We start from the raw sequence: 23,467 nt of genomic DNA on the forward strand, positions 1-23,467 counted from the left end.
GCGGATTACGTCTGTACTTCTGCCTATATACTCAAAATAATCTTAATAAACTTAGTGTTAGATCGACTTTCATTGGGTTTGATTTGATCCCTCGTGACCTCCCCTCACATGTTATCTCTCACTCAACCATAGACTGTACCATACACAATTATTCCTATAATATAATTAGTGATGATTGAACCTAGCAAGAGAATAATTATCTATACAAATAAATAAAATTGGATTGTCTGTTTGTAATATTAAAATGACCACTTTTTACTGAATGCATATGAATGTATACACGGTACATACCAAAATAGCATTTTTTACAATTTTTGCCTGTCTATTTGTTCCAGCAAATCTCTGAAACGGCTGAACCGATTTTGACGGGACTTCCACTGGCAGATAGCTAATATAACAAGGAGTAACTCAGGCAACTTTTATTTTAGAAATTTATTTATTTGTAACTCTTCGAACTGAAAAATATTTTTTTTGAATTCCACGCGAACGGAATCGCGGGTACAGCTAGTCAACAAATAAATCTGCTATTGTCAGCTTCAATTCACTTGTTTTAGTCATCGCAGCTTCTTATTTGTGAACGAATACAGATTTCTTTTTTGTTATTTTAAACATACATGTAAAGGGTACTTTACCTGTCTAAGAACTTCACACAATGCCATTAAAATTCAACGTAATTGAACCATTCGACTGAAGCTCTGAAGAATCCCTTATTATGTATTTTACAGACATCTTTATAAAACTTTAACGCCTACAGATAGCTTAAAGCAAGTATTTATATTGTAAAAAGGCAATTTAGTTTTATTCATTTTTGGAAGTCGGTTTAATAGCTAATGACTATTTAATTTACCCTAAGGGGTCGTTACGCGAGGCTCGAAATCTGGGTAGGAGTTCCCATAAAAATCACGAAATATCACCTGAAGAATCGATTTTTATATAAAGACCCCGGTATGAAAAAAATATAGGGATTAGAATCTACTGAACGAGGTCGTTCCTCGTTACGTATTTGTTAACGCCATCTATCGGAACCCAAGAGGGGTTTGATTAGTGAACGTTATTTTATTCGTATATGATCCGGACGACGCGGGGGAGGACAGATCCGGACGACGCGGGGGAGGACATCCCGTCGCCAATCTAAATAAGAGGAACACCCCAATTTTTAAGGCGAGCACCCCAAGATCAAGGCGAGCACCCCAAGACTAAGAAGAACACCCCAAGGGCAATGAGACCCTGGCCCAAATAGGGCCAAAATAATGTGATCCCGGAGGTGAACCTCCGGAGAAGAAAGCCCGGGTAAAGAGGGCAACCTCGAGGCCCGTACCCAGACAGACCCTCGGGCCTGTCAGGAAGACCCACACACACAATTTTATTCGTTTATTTACCATTTGATATGGTATTAATCTTTTTCATTGACTTGTAAACCTTTTTTGTGCCTATTTAGATTTTTTTTTGTTTCGTTGTTGTCAGGACAAGGTTTGTATAACATAATAGAATTAAAAAAAAATTAAAAAAATTAAAAATATAATCACGGAAAAAGTAGTATGGTGGCAGAAAGTTTAACGGGTAAGTATAAAGTCAGTTTGCGTAAGTAACGGCAAACATTTGTACGTACATAGTAATACGTTAGGAAAAAATATTTACAGAGATGGATTTGTTGATATTTGTATCAATATAAGTCAAAGTATTTTGTTTATTTAGGCATATGTTTATTTGCGTGTACTACGCTTTGGTATTGCTATATTTACTTCATTACTAGTAGTATTATCGACTCTAGTGACGTTAGCATCAGAGGAGGATGTTTGAGGTATTATTTACTTATGGGTGTCATAATGACGTTGGCTCGGAAACGAAAAAAAAAACTGACTCAATTAAATCGACAAGTAATATATCGTAGGTTGCCAAAAAAATAGGCAGATTTCCATCAAATTTAAATGGGACTATATGACAAACATTCGCTTTTAATTAGCAAAAGTATCATCAAAATCGGTACACCCAGCAAAAAGTTTTAGGTATAATACAACGTAGGTTGTAACTTGTGGAGGCCTACTTCCAGCAATGGACTGCGATAGATTGAAGTGATGATGATGTCAAAATAATCGACATTTTTGTGAATATTTATTGTATTACTACAAATGTACTGTGTATTTGAAATGTATTTGTCTCATTTTTGCAAAATATTTATTAAAATTTTAAACAAATTCAGAGACGGTTTTTTTGAATATAAACAAAAGGATAATAATATAATAATAACTTCATTAAATCCAAACGTTTCTTGCTGTTTTGAATTGTAAATGCGGTGACAGCTGGCGGTAAAAATTATAATATTTAAATATTATTTAAATAAGATTCGAGTGTAATCTATATTAATACTAGCTGAGCCCGCAAACGTTGTTTGGCTATATATGTTATAAAGTCCCTAACTCCCCCCACCGTATAACTTAGGGGTATAAAAAATCAATGTTGGACGATTCTTAGGCCTACCCTATAGGCACACAAAATTTCATAAAAATCGGTCCAGCCGTTTCGGAGGAGTATTGTAAGTATTATAACTAACACTGTGACACGAGAATTCTATATATAAGATTGTAAAGCTAAAGAGTTTATTTGTTTGTTTGTTTATTTTTAAAAAATTAAAAAGGGTGAAACTAGAAGGCACAACTAGTATTGAATAAATGTATGGAAATTGACTTGGTATGTGTTTCATTTGATTATTATTTTTCTTCAATTGAAATCGTACTGAATTAGATGACTTTTTTTTGACTATGAGAATAATTTAATAATCAGGAAAAGGATTTTTTGTTGTTTTAATAGAAAAAAAAACCCAATAAAACACCAGTAGTGTTTTTCCCTTCTCCTACGTGGAGATAGAGGCCTATGGGATGTTACAGGCTGAATCAAACATTGCAGAGGTACGATAGCGTCCCATCGGTTTGGCCATAAGGGCGACGAAGGGACACCCCATGGGTTTTGGTTGGTACAAGTCTGATATAACACACAGCTCCCTTAGGCCAAGGCCGGGGCGGGGAAAAAAGGCTTAATCAAGCTAATTTCGATAAATCAGTCAGCCGTAGTAATTTTGTATGTTTAGTATCAAAATCACGTATCTTAAGCTTTTACTGTTAAGCAGCGCTGAGTGGAGACGCAATGAATAAGGGGCGATTGAGAAAGGTTGGATGGAGGGAAAGGTTTTCACTCTTGGTAATCTAGTTATTTAATCTTTGCTACAGACATTAATGCGAACCAAATATTAGTACAAAACAAATATATGTATCGAGTTGATCCCTGAGAGTTAAGGTTAACCCCACTGCTGGACATAGGCCTCCCCAAGCTCATCAGACATCCCGGTTTTCCGCAATCCTAGAGATAAAGTAAAGGCGACTACTTTTTTTTTAAATACAACTACGTCGACAAACAAGCGTACGGCTCACCTGGTGGTAAGCGATTACCGTTGCTTATAGACATTTTCAACACCAGAAGCATCGCAAGCGCGTTGCCGATCCTATCCTCAATCCCCCCAGCACCTTTCTCACTAGGAACACAACACTGCTTGAAAACAGTATTTAGCAATTGTATTATTTAGCTGTGATCTTCTGTAAGGTCGAGGTACTTCCCCAGTTGGACTGTTCCATGTTTTGAGCAGAAAATTTCCTGCTGTGCCCTGCCTCAGTTGAAACTTACTTGTACAATGACATCAGAATACCGCTAGTAAAAGTAATAAATATATCGTTAAGAAAACGAAAATATTCGAAACAACGAGAGAGGGAACCGATGAGCTAAAATATCGCTAAGAGAGAAAATTTTAATTACAATTTCGTAATTTACGAGTACAGTTCTTGTAAGTAACTTTTCCTCTTAATGGAAACCTTTTAATTGTTTTGAATTTCACTCGTTCGTGTTTTATTTACCTTACGAATAAATCGTGAACTTTTGTTAAAACTTTAAACATTACTGAGGCAACCTATCTGAGATATTCACGTTAAGTGTTTAAATAATAATTAAGTGTAACGTGCTTGTAAACGTCCCATTTTTGGACATACGAGTAGACCTTCTTTTTTGGAGAAGAATATGTAAGAAGAGTTGGAGGATTCACTACGTTTATTTACAGTAGTTTGGTGGATATTGAAGAAATAATGAGGAATCTATTTATTGGAGAGTAGCCAAAAAACGAGTTTGCCTTAGACAACACGACTGAAGTAAATCTTTCTATCTTCACTAACGTATATCTCCCTCTCAACATCCGTTCGCCGCTTCCGATGACAATTTTCGTAACGCTCTCGTCACGCATTCAACCGCTTACTCCCCAAGTCAAGCGTGTGTTAAGAAGTTTTACTTCAAAACCACTTTTAGGTATTATACAAGCGTTTTGTGTATTATATTTATTTTAACATTTATTAAACAATGTTCGTGAGGAATCAGGCAAGTCTGAAATACGAGGATAGACTAGCAACTCATGCAAACGAACTCCCACAGGCTTTAAGTGAAGAGAGTGGACTGAAGTACTATCGACTGAAAAGACAAGCCATTCCCAGTCTCGCCCAAAGATTTGTAGACTGAGTCAAGAAGAGGGTTTGCTGGAAAGTTCAGCAATTGATTTGCTCTCGATGATAACAAGAAGAGTATCAGGACATGTAGTTCCAGCCAAACAAGTGACTTATTTTTTTTCCAACAAATTGCCATAGTGCAGAAAACGTATAAAAAAATCATTTGTTATATCCAAATATTTATTTTATAATACAAATGTATATAGGATACTCAATTTTATTTGCGAGAAACTTTACTATAATGAAAACATATTAAAAGAAGTTCTTTGTAATGGAGTAAGTCAAGTGCGTCATAATTCCTCTATCCTATTTTATCATCAGATGATCACAAAGAGTCCTTAATCTCGATTAAGATAATTCCAGTCAGTCTCATCACAACACCTTCGCTAAGTAAGGAAATACAATAAAAAGTTGGTAAAATGAGTGAATAAAACTGCAGCTATGCCTGCCGCATCAGGTCAAGGTTACAACATTCTGACATCATTATAGTAACATGGTACCATGTTATTTAAATTGTTATCTAAGAATACCAAATCGATAAACAAGTAAAATAAACAAATATCTTTAACATATACACGCGGTCGTCTGTTCCTATGGTAGGCAATTAAATGCTTATATACGGAAGGTCAAATCTCACTGATACATTGAACAAAAAATATAAATTAATATTTTTGAAGTAAAACTTACTTTGGCGTACACATTTTTTCGTAGGTGTAATTTAGACTGATCCGTCACGCTCTGAGGTGAAAGGCTCGATCGGGTGAACTCGGGACTGCCGAGTTTTCCCGAGCGATAAAGATACAGACAGCTGCTCTTGCTGTACGGTGAAAGACTCGATCGGGTGAACTCCGGACTTATTATGTTATTACTTGATTGTGATTGACAATAAAGTTTTCACTTCTGCCGTGCGGTTTTAAGCACACACTAAGTTTTTCCTTATATCTTGTAGTAAGGACAAATCACTTGCAGGAAATGAGAAAAAGATTTTTTTTAAATGTAACTAGTTCGGCAAACAAGCGTACTGCTCACCCGATGGTAAGCGGTTACCGTAGCTTATAGACGTCTGCAACACCAGAAGCATCGAAAGCGTGTTAACGACCCCATCGCCAGTTCCCCGCAGGAGCTCTGGTCACCTTACTCACCAACAGGAACACAACACTGCTTGAAAACAGTGTTATTTAGCTGTGATCTTCTGTGAGGCCGAGGTACTAACCCAGTCGGGTTGCTCGATATTTTGAGCAGGAAATTTCCTGCTGCGCCCTACCTCAGTTAAAGCAATTCCGTCGAACGAGATCCAGCGGAAAGATCAGCTCTTAAATTAAGAAAAAAAATTATAAATACTATTTTATTGCAAAACACGTGTTTGCAAATTAACAAAAATTCTCAGGCGATTTCCACCGATTTAATAGATCGGAAACTTAACAAATGAATATTTACAAGAACAGACAAAAGAACATGAAATGATAAACAATTATATTAAAACAGGAGCAATCAATACATTCATTAAAATTAAAATAAACAGCAGGCAATCGATGACCCAGACACGTTTAACAAATTGGACCAGTAGCGAATGAACGTAACATTTTAATTTTAATACGATAAATTAAAAGCGATTTTATTTTATATTCCATGAAGCCTGATTGAAATATTATAATTAATATTTAACGAAACCAATTTTCATGTTTCTCGGTATAAAACAAAATAAAATATGATACCTTATTTAATTGAATATAATGTATATTTAACTCCCAATTACATAAATTATCTATATGTACTAATATTATAAAGTTGAAAAATGTCTTGGTTTGTTTAAACGCGTTAATCTCATCAACTATTGGTTCACATAAAAAAAATTCTATTAAATAGTCCATTTACCGAGAAAGGCTATATATAGGCTATATAAAATTTACGTACGTTGTTTTCTCAACGCGAGTGAAACCGTATAATGCAATTTTCAGCATGTAACTGAACTTAAATTAAAATGTAACCCTAACACTTAAAGTTTTAACCTAAACGCACCCAGCGTGTAGATAACATCACGAGCCACACTCTTTCAATCAGATACTAGTTAGTTATGAGCTTTAAACTTTCAAACGGTTTTAATTGAATCATAATTGTGTTTGTTCGCAAAACAAACCGACTTCAATTACATCGACAAGTAATACAACGTTACAAATACACTATTGTATAGGCATAGTGGAATAGAAATAATGTAATGTAGTCATCATCATCATTTCAGCCTATACAGTCCACTGCTGGACATGGCCTCCACAAGTTTACGCCAAAAATAACGTGAACTCATGTGTTTTGCCCATAGTCACCACGCTGGGCAGGCGGGTTGGTGACCGCAGGGCTGGCTTTCTCGCACCGAAGACGCTGCTGCCCGTCTTCGGCCTGTGTATTTTAAAGCCAGCAGTTGGATGGTTATCCCGCCACCGGTCGGCTTTTTAAGTTCCAAGGTGATAGCGGAACTGTGTTATCCCTTAGTCGCCTCCTACGACACCCACGGGAAGAGAGGGGGTGGCTATATTCTTTAGTACCGTAGCCACACAGTACATTCAGTAATGTAGTATATTCTAGTATTTAATATGAAATATAGGATTCAAAATTACACAATCAATTATTGAAATATAAAAAATGGGATCACATTTATTTGGAGTAAGAGTGCACTGCACCAGCACTCTTTAAGACGAGTGGTGATAAATGTCTTAGGGCTGGGTTGTAGAGTGGATAACTCATAGTATTCGAAAATACTTTCGTGTAATCCACAAACTGTAGCGCAGTACTCTTTCTGTTCAGAAATTTGTGTACATATTTATTTATTTAACATTTACACAAAAATCGTAATCTTCTGAAAGGTCAAGTCCAAATTAAGGTTAACATCGCCTAATTTTCAAGTGTTTAATTTGCAATTAAATTATCATTTTGTTTGCTCGCCCAACGATAACAAACCGACTTCAATATTACATCGACCAGTATACAACGTAGGAAGACGAAAAATAGTCAAGTAAATACGCGCTATCAAAGATTAGGTACTCGAAAATTAGTCGTCAAATCTCGATGAAATTTAAATACAACTACAAAACAAGCATCAACTTTCGATTAAAATAAGAATTATCAAAATCGGTACACCCACTGAAAAGGTATGCGGTATAATACAACGTAGGTGGACGAAATAATAGTCAAGTAAATACGTATATTTAGATATAGCCTGAAAAGTACTTGTTAGAGTTTAAATGCGACTATATAAAACGTACCACCTAACGACTTAAGAAAATCATCGAAATCGGTTCATCCAGTCAAAATAACTGAGGTGACGTACAAAAAAATATATACAACCTCCTCAATGTGAACCTCCTCCACCTTTGGAAGTCGTTCAAAAATGGAATTGCTTGTATCACAATGGACGCGTGTAACGCTACAGGATACAGTTTCGATTCAGTCCTATCCCCTAAAATAATACAGAGAACTTTGGTTGAAATTGCTGTCAAAGATGTATTTTCTACATTATAAACTAACCTTTTTTCTAAATAAATTTAAAAAATTACGCTCTTTATATAGAACCATAGTACCATAAAACTATAGTACATAGATAATCGCATTGCCAACGCTACTAGTAACTATTTCTAATTTGAGAAGTCTCTGGAGAGACTTTGGCTACCTTACTCACGACAATAACAACACAGCTTATGAGCAGTATTAATTGGCTGCGATCTTCTGTAAGGTCGAAGTACTTCTCCACTTCAGCCGTTCCAGATTTTGGGCGTGGTATGTCCAAAAATAAATAATTCAGTCAGATATATAAAATATACAACACTCAGACGTTTAAGAGGTCAGTAGTAGCGCGCTTCATTCCTTTTCAAACGACCTTTGACCTAATTGATCCCACTTCAATCCTTATCTTGATGTCCGATCACTTATTCTTACATTTTGCCGAATTATATATTTTTATTGTTTATTGAATGAAAGAAATCTGAAGTTTCAATTTCAGATTTTTATAAACACCAGAACTACAAAAAAAAAAAAAAAAACACAAAAATAAGCTACAATAGATAATTGTAGAATAATTGTGTTAGTTCTTAAACAAAGAGAACAGATAGAAATATTAAAGACTAGCTATGCCCGCGACTTTGTTCGCGTGTCATTTAATAAAAAAGTTATTTTTCAGTTCACAGAGTTAAAAAAATAAATAATTTTTTAAAGTAAAAGTAGCCTAAGTTATTCTTTATTACATCAGCTATCTGCCAGTGAAAGTCCCAACAAAATCGTTTCAGCCGTTTCAGAGATTAGCCGAAACAAACAGAGAGACAGAAGGAGAGACAAAAATTGTAAAAAATATTATTTTGGTATATGTACCGTGTATACATCCAAATGCATTAAGTAAAAAGCGCTTATTTTAATATTACAAACAGACACTTAAATTTTATTTATTTGTATAGATAACACAAAAAGTACGAGTTAGACCTCGTTCAAGTACAAATGGGACTACAGGACTAGCGTCAGGTTTAAAAAATAAATCGTTCCACCCAGTAAAAAGTTATGAGGTTGCCCTAAACAAAAAATACAATCGAATTCGAGATCCTCTTCCTTTCATTCAGTTAAAAATAATCATCAATGAGAGCAAGAGAGAATAGCACTGATTTCAATTATGCTTTTTTCCAACGCAAAATAGAATGAAAAATATGTACCATATCGCAGCAGGCCATATTTTGAACACTAACGTTTTTTTCTATTTTCTTTTAGTATTTATATTATTAATGTATTTATTTATAAAATAATACGATCTTCGTATGTTTTTTTTACGCCTGAAGGAATTTTAGCCATTTGGAATTGCGATCCGAGAAATACCGCCAACATTCTCTTCGACATTCCACGCGGACATAATACGCCCCGGAGTTCATAGGAGTTTATCATTAAAAATATTTACTATCATACTATAATAAATGATTACAGTTATATTATAATAATAAAAATATTGTTATTCCATTCACTGCCATTGCTTTTTAACTTGGTGTTTATTTTTCTCTTTTTAGTGAGTTCATTGCATCAATTTCCAAAATTTAGACATTACAAGGTTACACAATCGTAAATACTCACCGTCAGTGGGCACAACCCTCGAACGCGCCAGGTCCGCCTTATTTCCAACGAGGATCACCGCTCTCCTGGAGGTATGTCCAGCTGCCCATAATATTTGAAGACGCCTCTCTGCTTCTGCGAAACTTGCTCGATCTGCTGTTGAGTAGACTACGCAATAGCCATGGGCCGCTCCTTCCGACTAAAACAATACAATTACATCTTTAGTCAACAGTTCTAAATTCTTCATGAAAAGTGGAAAATTACCAGTCGAATAATAAATAGTAATTCGATTTCAACATCTGTCTGCAAAATTTCGACCCTTTTCAGCGAGCGTTAATTTTCTCTTTTATAACGCTGAGTCAGTATTTGCATATATTAAGTGATTTGATACAATCAAGTCTAGATCATTCAACTCATCTTAATTTGTTTAATTTCGTGTGTGTATAACTCTCTGTAATTCGTGTGACTACGCAAATTTCATTGAATCGCCATGTGCTTTTATTTCTTCATTGTCTTAGTAGATAAAAAATAAAATACCAGATTTCAATGTGCAAAAAATGTACCTTTTTTGAATTGACAGAAACTTGGCGAAGACAAAGAAGAACACAAAAAACTACTGAAAATATTGTCCACTATTTTCATTACACGACCAGGAATTTTAATCATATAAACATAAACTTAATAATATAGAAAAGCCAATCAAGAGTTTAATGAATTCAACTCATTGTTACTATTGAATAGTCACTGAATTTCTCTGACTGTTGATTTTAGACATAAGGTAAAAATATACTAATCTCAGTAAATCTTTTGCTATTTCCCTTATTCTACTAGCCCTATTTCATATTTTATAAAATGTTACGATAAGATTATAGCCACAATTTTGTGACCACGCAATAAACTCACTATTGAAATAAACTTACGATGACATTATCTGGTGGCGAGTCAAGGAATGTGATCTCCGATTCTTCACCAGCCAACAGTACGCATACCGATTTTTCACCGGACTCGTCATCTGAAAATAGTTTTATTGTTAACTGTAATAAGTAATAATAAATTGTATTGAAAAAGTTTTAAAAGTTTTGAACCTTTTTGAAATTAAACTTGATCTAGAGATGACGTGAATTCGCCTAAGGCGTCGTTGATTGCGAATTCTGTACTCGTTAAGAGCACTTATTTGAATTTTTAAAAGTATTTGTCGGTATTGTAGGGTGGTCCCGTATATTATCGTAGATATTGTCGCAGAAACTATTTACAAACCTGCAGTAGAGCAGCGCGATAGAATAAGCGTCAACCAACCTCCACTTATATGGAAAAGAGGGCTTTTGCATAGAAGCAAAAAATGTACTAACTATTTCAGTTCAATCAAGTACAGACAAAAAAAAAAAACATTTTCTCAAGTATTCATTAGAAAAATGAGTCAGTCGTATATTTAATCTAGTAATATAACATATAACTAATTAAAAAATTCAGATTGAGTTTAATCAAAAAGTGTCAACGGTAACCAACTAAAAAAGTATTTGAAACTATTTGCCTATTCATTTGTCAATTCATCAATTTACACAGTACCAAATATTTACAATGTAAAGTCTGGAACAATCTCGATTTAACCGCTTTTCTGCTGGCTTCTCAGCCTCAACAGATTCGTTATCTTTTTAATTTTATCTCTGCTATTGTTATCATGAAAAATATTTTGTTCATGATTTTGATAATTTTTTCCATTTTAAAAAACCTTATCCAATACTATGTATGTGCGTCAATAACGTAGAATAAAAAGCAATATGACTATTTATCATACCAACGGACATTAACTTTTGTTAATGATGGTAAGCGATTACCGTAACTGCAACACCAGAAGCATCGCAAGCGCGTAGCCGACTCTACCCCCAATCTTACTCACCACAGGAATACAACACTGCTTAAAAGTAGTATTATTTAGCCGTGATTGTCGGTAAAGTCGAGATACTTCCCCAGGCAGGCAGCTCCAGATTTTGAGCAGGATATTTCCTGCCGTGTTCTGTCTCAGTTATATGAATATTATAATGATTTATATATTATTGATCGTCTGTCCTTTAGAACTATGGAATTGGTTTCATTACATCACTTCAGCCTAATACAGTCCACTGCTGGATATAGGCCTCCACAAGTTCGCACCAAAATGGCGTGAACTCATTGTGTGTTGTCCACAGTCACCACGCTGGGCAGGCGGGTTGGAGACCGCAGGGCTTTGTCGCACCGAAGACGCTGCTGCCCGTCTTCGGCCTGTGTATTTCAAAGCCAGCATTTGGATGGTTATCCCGCTGTCGGTTGGCTTTTTAAGTCCCAAGGTGGTAGTGAAATTGTGTTATTCTTTATTCGCCTCTTACGACACCCACGGGAAAAGAGGGGTTGGCTATATTTTTTACTGCCGTCAACACAGAGCTAATGCAGTAATAGCAATGCTGGTACTAAATATAAAATAACCCTTCCTTGGCAGTCGGGTAATAAACATTTTCAATTTAAGCGCAAAAAAATGTATTTATAACGACATTACATTAGAAACCTCTGAAACTATCAGTGTACTTCTATAACTCTATGTATGTATTATACATATAAACCTTTCTCTGGAATCCATTCTATTTACTAAAGAAAATCATTGTCAAAATCTGTGGCGTAGTTTTAAAGACCTAAGCATACCTACAGACAGCAGGAAGCGACTTTGTTTTTAACTGACTTCAAAAAAGGAGGAGGTTACTCAATTCGACCGTATATATATAATGTATGTTCGGGGATAACTTCGTCGTTTATGAACCAATTTTGATAATCCTTTTTTTGTTGTAAAGGTGTCCCTAGTGTGGTACCATGATAAGAAAACCAGACCTGTTGATGGGATCCCGGAGGATGAAAATCGAAGGAAACTCGAACATTCGCATATCTTTTTACTGGGTGTACCGATTTTGATGATTTTTAATTTAATCGAAAGCCGATGTTTATCATGTGGTCACATTTAAATTTCATCGAGATCTGATTGCAACTTTTGGAGTAATCTTTGATAATGCGTATTTACTTGACTATTTTTGGAACAAAGTTCCTTACGGCAGGTTTGACATTTGGCTGGGCTTTGATACTAAAACCGTAAGAAAAATATATAACGGAAGTGACGTAATATCAGTCACACGACTGTATAATATGACGTTTGTAAAACTATAATATTACTAGTACACTTTTTTAAATTATTTATGTAATTTTATACTGTCGTTATTATTCGTTGTTCGTTCGTCGTGTGTTATTTTTCGTTGGCCTGCAAACACAATTATATATATGTAGTGATTAACTGTTGACAGAACGAAGTCTGTCCGGGCAGCTAGTAAATAAATAAATATGATCTGGAAATTTCAACTTACTAACTATTAATATTAAATTAATTAAAATAAAAATAAAAAGTCGCATCAAGTATATTTGAAATACTTTAGCATCTTAAACGACATCTGTTTAATAGACTTACAAGTGGATCGAATTGCGAACCACGAGACATTCGTTGATCCTTCAAATCTCCAAATCTAATTGCTTGACTTCTTTGATGTCTTTGATCGTTGAGGGATTTAATGGGCCTTCCACGGCGGTAGATACGAATCTTTAGTAAATTCTATTTGTATAAGAAGCTTTAGAAAGCGTACAAATGCTATGTATGTGAGATTGACTGTGTATAGATACACTTAGTGCTTACAAGATGTTTTCTATAAGTTTAATTGCATTGATATTTGCTAAGTAACTGAGGTAGGGCACAGCAGGAATTTCCTGCTCAAAATATGGAGCAGTCCGACTGGGGTAGTACCTTGACCTTACAGAAGACCACAGCTAAATAATACTGTTTTCAAGCAGTATTGTGTTCCTGTTGGTGAGTAAGGTGACCAGAGCTCCTGGGGATTGGGGATTGGGTCGGCAACGCGTTTTCGATGCTTCTGGTATTGTAGGCGTCTATGAGCTACGGTAATCTCTTACCATCAGGTGAGCCGTACGCTTGTTTGCCGACATGATGATAAAAAAAATAAAATAAGCGACGTTTTTTTTTATTTTGATTGTCTAGAAATTTCCTTAAAAATAAGTTTCAAACTAAACCAAAAAAGTGTGATGTACCCAAATCAAGTGTTTTTTATGTGTTACCTCATAATTTTTTACTGGGTGTGCCGATTTCGATAGTTCTTTCTTCAACCGAAAAATGGTGCTTGTCATGTTATCCAGTTTAAATTAATTATCTGACAAGTACTTTTTGAGCTATCTCTAATAATGTGTATTTTCAGGACTATAGGCGCTGGCGGTTGTGGATTCGATCCCCGCACATGAAAAACATTTGTATTGGCCATACAGGTGTTTGCCGTGGTCTGGGTGTTTGTGCAGTCCTTGTGGGTTTCCCCACCGTGCCTCGGAAAGCACGTTAAGCCGTACCGGTTGTTATCGTGTACACCTGATAGCGATCGTTACTCACGGTAGGGAATATATCCGCCAACCCGCATTGGAGCAGCGTGGTGGATTAAGCTCTGATCCTTCTTCTACATGGGGAAAGAGGCCTATGCCCAGTAGTGGGACATTATTATATGGATATGTTTTCGTCCGCCTACGTTGTATTACTTTTCGATATAGTTCAAGTCGTTTATTTTTCGTTTGCGTGCAATCACAATTATTTGTTGTATAATGAATTGTTTAGCAAAACTAATTTTTAATAGTGACATAAATTAAATTCAACTGAAATGCTTTTATAATATCTTAATTTTGGGCTAATGCATTTTTCCATAATAAATAAAAGGTTTAAATCTTAGGGCGGCAGACTATTGGTAGATAATTTCCCTTCCTTCCCAAGAATAATGATAATTTCCAGTTGTTTAAGTTAATAATTTGGGCAATGCCTTTACGTAGCCTTCAAAGCATACCAGAGTCAAATATCTGTCCCAAGCGGGCATTAAACATTGCACCAATGGCAATTAGTAGAACTTTCGCACTACTATTCTAAAACGTTTATCATATTACGAAGTGAGTTTGAATTCTGCAGAAAATAACAAAACGCTTAAGCAAAACAGCCACTTAAGCGTTGAAGTGTTATATGGATTTTTTAATACTAAGTCCGACTGACAAGTTTGTGAGGAGATTTGCATATGCTAACCTCTTGGGGCAGGGAACAGCAGGAAATATCCTGCTCAAAATTTGGAGCAGCCCGACTGGGGAAGTACCTCGACATTACAGAAGACCACCGCCAAATAATACTGCTTACAAGCAGTGTTGTGTTCCTGTTGTTGAGTAAGGTGACTAGAGCTCCTGGGGGTAGGGTAGAATATGAAATAAGTAATGGTCTTACCAATACTGGTGTCATATGCATGCAGATATTCCGACGTCATGAACTGTCCCACGAGGCTAGACTTGCCCACGCCTGGGGCTCCAAGTACGAGCACTCGATATGTACTGAGACCAGCTGAGGAATCCCTGTCAAAACAATATGGATTTATAACAGACAGTTTTTGAAGTAAAACTTCTTTATACAAGATTAAGTTGGGGAGCAGGCTGGTGAAAGGCGAACGGAGGAAAGGTGCGAGCACAATTTTTTTTCTCTTTTGCTCTCGTAGCCAGTTACGTTTCGTATATCTAAGACACAGTGCAGGCCTATTGCTAAAGAAGATTTACTGCAGTCGTGTGGTCCATTCAGTCGTTTTTCATAAGAGTGTCTACGGAGTTTCAGTCTATGATATTTCTTTTTTTTTTTTTCAAAAATGGTGCATTCCCTTGTATTGCGAGTGATTTGGGTCTTTGAGGGGGACTCCCCCATACCTCTTATCCCTTTTCGCCCATAAATTATGCCAAATGATTCTAAATTTCAACCATCAATCAATCAAGCAAGTAATTTTACCTAGACGAGGCTAGTGAGCAAGGTGCGGAGGCTCTCGTGACGGCTTCCGTGCTGGACGCACTTGACGCAACTGAGGTGTTGGATCTGGACCTTCGGGAGCGCAAGGAATCCCCTCTGTTAATTACTCCTTTACCTGACGAAAATAAACCAGCATATTATCATGGAGTGAAGTAGCTAACTTCAATTTTTATCTTTTTGAATGAAAGTTAAACAGAAAGTCATAATAAAAATGTAATACAAACACAAACTAGGTAGATGGCGACCGTCTGAAACCATTTACCTTCAGGTGAAAGCCTTCTAGTTAAAGATTAAAACTAGCCTTAAAGCCTTTTAGGCATAATTTTTACTTATATAGAACAAAGAATTAGAACAGTGTCCAGTATCGACATAATGTATTTTACATGAAATAGATTAGCCCTCACCAGTAATACTGAAATGCCTCAGTCTGTAGTACTCCTCTTCGACCCCAGTGTTCGGCATGGAGGCGACCCTGGCGCGTTGCTGTGGTAGCCCCAGCAGCTGCCTCTCCCCCGTCCGAGATCTCTGCGCCTTGACCGACTGCGAGCGCGAGTGGTGTGGACTTCCATACCTTGAACAAAACGATTATTAAACATTTTAAATGTGCATAAGAAGACGATTTTGAGCTTTCCGATAATTTGATCTTATGTACTTTAGATGGTATATACAATTATGTAGTTTTTTTTTTGCGAATTACATGATTATGGCTTTACAACTGCAATACAGCTTACGTCAATCTGTGATAAAAAATACTTCCTGGTTAAAGAATTTTTTAATCCATTTAAGTACTTTTCGAGTTTGCCCATTAATATTACGCTTCAGCCTGTAATATCCCACTACTGGGCATAGGCCTCTTTCCCCGTGTAGGAGAAGGATCAGAGCTTAATCCACCACGCTGCTCCAATGCGGGTTAGCGGATATATTCCCTACTATGAGTAACGATCGCCATCAGGTGTACATGATAACAACCGGGACCGACGGCTTAATGTGCTCTCCGAGGCACGGTGGGGACCCACAAGGACTGCACAAACACCCAGACCACGGCAAACACCTGTATGGGCAATACAAATGTTTGGTACAATCTATGGCTGTAACCGTTGCGCCAACGGTTAATTAGACCAATACACAAAGATAAAGACAACCAACCATTAATATTATTAGAAATATATCCTGTATTTTACCTTATCGTTACGCAGTTATGACTAAATAAACTTATTACTCCTTTATACGTGGAGAAAAGACCTATTTCTAGCTGTGGGGTATTAAAGGCTGAAACAAAGTTCGCTTCGCTCAGGATTACTCTACGCTTGAAAAAATTACCGTACATTAATAGGACTTAACGTTTATACCTGAGGGAACTGTTATCATTACATTATATGCTATTTTTTATATGTATTTTATACTATAAAGGCGATAAACAAACTTTAAATCTGCTCAAAATATGGAGCAGCCCGACTTGGGTAGTACCTAGACCTTACAAAAGGTCACAGCTAAATAATACTGTTGTTAAGCAGTGTTGTATTCCTGTTTGTGGGTAAGGTGACAAGAGCTGCTGGGGGGAATTGGGATGGGGTCGGCAACGCGCTTGCGATGCTTCTGGTGTTGCAGATATCTATAGGCTACGGTAATCGCTTACCATCAGGTGAGCCGTACGCTTGTGTGCCGATCTAGTCATATATATTAAAAAAAACATCTTGTCGCGAGAATAACCTATGTAGATAAACAAGAAAATTAAATAAATTCATCTTAAATACGAGTACTTCTATTATGATCTACGTAAACCTCACGACAAACGAAAAAGTTTTATATGAAAAGTTTATTTTTTAATTATAACTAATTCAGTTAAAGAGGTAAAAAAAAACACAATTCTTTAAAAATAATAATTAAAGAGCAAAGGAAACGAAAATATAATTTGAAGGTAATAAAAAACACAAAATTGCTTAATAAAGAATGTTAAACACTCAGTAAATCCTGCCTCCTCTATAACCCCCTTTTCCCCCTCCCATTCTGTGCCCGGTGCAACGTTTTCCTTGAGTCTATTATGTACGGGAATAAAGTGGATATTACCGTTAAGAGTTATAAAATAAAAATATTCCATTTGTTTCGTTTCAGTGTATTATTTATTTATTTATTCTTTATGTACACCGAAATACAGACACATAAAAAGAAAGATACAATACAAGATGTACAAAGACGATCTTATAGCTAAATATCGATTTCTTCCAGATAGCCTTTGGGTACTAGACACGATACAGTAGCAGCGGTTAGAGGTGTGCACAAATTAAGGAGGAAAAATCAATAATAAATAGACAAAAGCTACGATATGATAGACTTACATATTTATTAAAAAAGATAAAAAAACATACAAATAAGTTAATATTTTGGTATATAATATATAATACACATATACACACACATACATACATACATACATATATACGTACACACATCTATATTATTTTAGTTAATTTCGTAATTACGTACATTTTGCGTTTTTTTTTGTACGTCATTGCTATTACGGAAACATCATAATAATGCACTTAATGTTTTGGTGTTCACTACTTAATCGATTTTGATATAAGGCCCACGGTATGAAATAATATGAGGTGTGAAATCTACTGAACGAATGGCTTCGTTACGTTTGTCGTAACGCCAATATAATATGGGTTCCGATAGATGGCGTTATTTGATTGTTTTTTTTTTAATTTGGTATGGCTTTAATGTTTTTCTAAGACTATTAAGCCTTTTTTGTGCCTACTTAGACAGATGTTCTGAAGGAGTAAACTCCAGTCGTGCGTCGGAGCTGACACACACACTTTTTTAAAATTAATTGTAATAATTTCACGTTATCATGAATCCACATTTATGAATGAATTTCCTTTCTGAAATTTTGATATTTTGTCGTGACGTGATTTATTATGCACGAATCATTTATCACCGACCATTGTTGTTGAATCATTTAGGGACATATTGTGTGGTAAATGCAAGCTCAACGTATAATGTTTTGATTCATTTAACGTTGGACGCATTTCTGGTGTTTTTGGTCGACTGTTTTTGGGTTTACGACTTTCGAGGGTATAAATTAAAAGTGGATTATAAATGGTGTTGTGAATAGAAAATGTTCTTAAATGTTTTATTATTACTAGTGGTCGCCCATTGGTCGAAATTCGACCATTATTAATTTAAATTGTAAGTTGAATATTATCAAGGTTCTGATGTCAAAGACTAGCTATACTTCTATAATAATAAACAAAAGAGTATATATGCGTGTGTGTCAAATACACGGTAGCGTGTGTATATGTGTGCGTTGGACCGACCGGCGATCCACATAAGATCGCCGATGTAGGCTTGATGATGATTGCGGAAAACCGGAATGTCTGGCGCGAATTTGGGGAGGCCTATGTCCAGCAGTGGACTGCAATAGACTGAACTAACTGACTGACTGTGTGTAAGGTTTTTTTTCATTGATTTAATGTTTTGTTGTGCACAATAAAAAAAATATTAGTATTTAAAACTCCTTATATAAACTATAAGCGTGCGTAATTTCGTACTCCTTTGTCCGCAAAATTTTCGTAGAAAGGGGAACAAGGTTTTTGTTTCACGTATTAATATATGTATAGATTTAATTTTTCTATTTCATGACATTAATTTATATTTCATTTTTGGATCTTGACATAAAATGAAGAGGATTCATTAGTGTATAAGTTACCTAAAACTGGCTGATACTACTGGTCATGGTTTCGATTCCCACAGATGGCAAATGTCTGAGATGTTTGTCAACTTATTATTAACCGATGTTGTTAACTCATATCTCCCGCTCAACTTCCGTTCGCCTCGTCCGATCAAAATTTTCGTAACGCTCTCGTCACCTTATTCCACAAGTCAAGCGTTCGTAAAGACGTTTTATTTCAAAAAACTCTCCGCCAACCGACAGTGGAACAGTTTCGACCAACCTAAGGCTTACTCTTATAGGCAAACGAAAATCTAATATATTTAGAAAGGGCGTTTTTATATTAAAAACGTGATGTGTTCGGAAGGCCTTATCCAAACAATACGTTGTCCGCTGGACAATGAAGATAGATAGCGTGCTGTGAACAGTTTACGCGCGAGTTAATCGTTGATGTATTATTAACCAACTTCCAAAAAATGATAAAGTTCTCAGTTCAGTTGTATTTTTTTAAATGTATGTATATCAGAACTTTTAATCAAATGGACCGATTTTGATGATTTTTTTAAATCGAAAGGTGGTACTGGTCATGTTGTCCCATTTAAATTTGATTGCGATCTGACAAGTACTTATCGAATTAAGTATATCTAATAATACATATTTACTTGACTATTTTTTCCGTCGACCTACGTTGTATTATACCGCATAACTTTTTACTAGCTGTACTGATTTTGATGATTTTTCTTTTAATCGAAAACTAATGCTTGTCATGTGGTCTCATTTAAATTCAATTGAGATCTGATAATTACTTTTTGAGTAATCTTTGATAACGCGTATTTACTTAACTCTTTCGTCTACGTATGTTGTATCACTTGTATATGTAATTGAATTCGGTTTTTGTTTCGTTGTCGAGCAAACACAATTATTCTTTATTTACCATGTAAACGTGATGAATGATCTATGACCATAATAATAATATGTAGCTACGTTTTGTAACCATATTTTCAAAATTAAGTAGTTTGTAACTTAAAAAAAGGTTCAAAACAAATTTTCAAAAGTCTAATTACAGTCAGTTTGAATTTAAAAACCCGAATCTATATAGTTCTTTAAGTGACCTAAATTTTTTAATAATATGCAAACATAAAATAACCAAATCATAATAATTAAAAATAAATATAAAATTCTAAAATATAGCGTGAACAAAAACGCTGCAGTTAATAAAATACAACGTTTGTAGAAGACCTTATACACAACTAACGCAAGAAACTAAAAATTTAATAATCTTAACATTTTTGAATATCATATCAAAAATTGACCGCTCCATCGGGGTTCGAACCCGCGTCTCCGACTGACCGTGTCGGCGCTCTAGCCAATTAAGCTATGTAACGATGTACCCAGAGCCACCTAGAGCGAAATTTTTGATATGATGATTTTTATTTTCGGTTTAAGCGAACCGTGGCGCCGTCTATAGTGAGTTCTTCACAGAGTAACTATTCAAAGTTTCATATTACAATGAAAATCTTTGACAGGAGACGACACCATGCTATTTTTAATATGTAAGATTTTTTGTGTTATCCACACATTAGGAATTCTAAACATTTTTGAATATCATATCAAAAATTGACCGCTCCATCGGGGTTCGAAACCCTCCGACTGACCGTGTCGGTGCTCTAGCCAATTAAGGTATGGAACGATGTACCCGCTAGAGCGAAATTTTTGATATGATGATTTTTATTTTCGGTTTAAACGAACCGTGGCGCCGTTTAATAATCTTATTTTAAAAAGTTTTGTTATAAATCGTCGACGATTTTGACGACGTTTTGGTTCAGCGGTCACAGCACTGGCTTGTGCTCTCACTGTGTGGTCGTGGGTTCAATTCTCACTCCCGACAGACAGTTGTTGTGTTCCCGGACATCCAACACAGGAGAAAATCCTACTAGGGGTAATAGAGTTTAAAGCGTGTTTTTTTTTAAATTATTTTATTTATCGAACGCTACGTATGTGGAGGGCCTCACTCATAACGCCTATGGCATAATGTCGTGTACACAATGATGGATGGCTTGTGGTGAACAGTTAACGCCAGTTCATGATGTATTACAGTTTAATTAGCCTATCCGTAAATAAGGTTTAAGCTACCGTGAACTCTGCCATACGTGTACCTTTGTAGGGACAGGGTTTCCGTACCCAAAGGGTGACAATGTCCCTATTATTAGAATTAAGCTCTCCAACCATCCGTTATCTTTAGTGCCCTAATGTATAATTACAGAATATTATATTTTGCTAGCTGAAGCGTTGAACTACGTACTGCTATATTGCTTGTGAATATATGAACTTTTTTTATACAAACCTAGTCTTGACAAAAACAAATTTTAAGATGTATAGGTAATAGGTAAGCTGTCTGATGTAATGTAATAGGTAATGTATAATGTAATAGGTAAGCTTCTGTCTATGTAAAGCCTTTTAGTGTCAGTCAAAACCTGTTAAAGTACAATGCGAGTAAAATCGTTAGCGAGTTTAAGATAAAATAATTTAAAGAAAATAAATTACATATAACCTTTATAAATTAAATCGTAATTACAATATTTTCCGCGAAGCCTTCAGCCATGTAATCGGAGTTAATTGTTACATTAATTATATGTATGCTGAAAATAAAGAAGAAATATATGTTTGTATATCTCAAATTATTAAATAAAAAAAAGTGCGTGCGTACAAAGTACACATGTCAGAAGTGAAACTTCTTTGACAAACTAATTTTCAAGTCTCGTTTATATTTATACAAATCTAAAGCTTTAGATTTCCGTTCCAGCGCCATCGACAAAAACGTTGCCGTTTCATCGAAACGTTGCCGTTTCATCAAAACGTTGCCGTTTCATCAAAACGTTGCCGTTTCATCAAAACGTTGCCGTTTCATCAAAACGTTGCCGTTTCATCAAAACGTTGCAGTTTCATCAAAACGTTGCCGTTTCATCAAAACGTTGCCGTTTCATCAAAACGTTGCCGTTTCATCAAAACGTTGTCGTTTCATCAAAACGTTGACGTTTCATCAAAACGTTGCCGTTTCATCAAAACGTTGTCGTTTCATCAAAACGTTGCCGATTCATCCAAACGTTGCCGTTTCATCAAAACGTTGTCGTTTCATCAAAACGTTACCGTTTCATCCGTAAACACATTACCCTCATGCGCTTAAAGAAGTTTCACTTCAAAAACTTCTAAGAGAATGTCCTCAATACGAAAATATATCTAGGAGCTGATGATTACCAACTGAACGGATATTTACAAACCAGTAGCTAAGAATCATCTCGAAGGCGACTGGTAATGTTTAGTATTTAGAAGAGATTGTATAAAAACAACCGCTCTGGTCTAGAGGTGTGAGTAGCCGCTTAAACAACGGCGCTTTGTGGGTTCGGTTCCCGGTAGGGATGGATATTTGTATTTATAGAAATATTTCTTTCCGGTTCGGATGCCTGTCTTTGTGGGTCTCTCTATCCTGCCTCGGAGAGCACGCTAGGCCCTTGATCACGCTTGTTATCATAAATACCTGATGGAGATCGTTACTCATAGTAGGGAACATATCCGCCAATCCGTTGTGGCGCAGTGTGGTGGATTAAGTTCAGATCCTTTTCTTACATAGAGAATGAGGCCCATGCCCAACAGTGGGATGTTACTGTTACAAGCTCAAGAGCGCAACAATGGCGTTGCGAATGGGTATAAAATAATTTGGAGGATACTATATAATTTTTTCTATTATTATTAGTACCTATATTATTAGTAGTAATCATTAATAAGTTCTCCAGAAGAAGTATAAGGGAATGAAAATGAAAATGTGATTTCAGCGATTAGATTTTTTTTAATAATTCTAATTTCATTTCATATATGTTTCATGATTTTTCGTTTATTAGCCCAGAAATTACTAACATCATGACCGCATAGTCCATAAACAGTATAAATTCCAAACAATTGTTGTATTTATATCCCAAAATCCAATAAAGTTCTCTTGGGTCAAACATCAAAATGTCTAAGCACAAATGAAATCGCGGTTTCAACTAATACTTCATATAAACGTAAATATTCATGCCCTAAATAATTATAGTATATTCTTTCAAATTAGGCTAAAGACGTAAATTTATTTGCGATCAAGATAAATTCCATCAAACCGGCAACACAAGTTACATCGTCCGCGGTCACGACATCTGAAACGTAGTATTTTAAACGTTTGTAAAAGTTTAACACCATATCACAAAGGCTTTATTTCTGATTTTTTTATATAGAATAATTTATGTTATCTAAACAATGACC

At 35.6% G+C, this 23,467-nt stretch overlaps 1 protein-coding gene across 1 annotated transcript in view; it reads right to left on the minus strand.

The window, feature by feature from the left end:
• Nucleotides 1-23,467, minus strand: part of LOC123665565 — a 38,337-nt gene that overhangs the window by 7,826 nt on the left and 7,044 nt on the right. Inside the window, exons 3-9 of the mRNA XM_045599852.1 lie at nt 15,909-16,075; nt 15,487-15,619; nt 15,438-15,446; nt 14,941-15,065; nt 12,209-12,214; nt 10,535-10,626; nt 9,636-9,813 (exon numbers count right to left, since the gene is read on the minus strand). Coding sequence (XP_045455808.1) covers nt 9,636-9,813; nt 10,535-10,626; nt 12,209-12,214; nt 14,941-15,065; nt 15,438-15,446; nt 15,487-15,619; nt 15,909-16,075 — 710 coding nt within the window. The remainder of the gene's footprint in view (nt 1-9,635; nt 9,814-10,534; nt 10,627-12,208; nt 12,215-14,940; nt 15,066-15,437; nt 15,447-15,486; nt 15,620-15,908; nt 16,076-23,467) is intronic.

This window comes from Melitaea cinxia, chromosome 24 (assembly GCF_905220565.1).
Source record: "Melitaea cinxia chromosome 24, ilMelCinx1.1, whole genome shotgun sequence".
Classification (NCBI taxonomy): Eukaryota; Metazoa; Arthropoda; class Insecta; order Lepidoptera; family Nymphalidae; genus Melitaea; species Melitaea cinxia.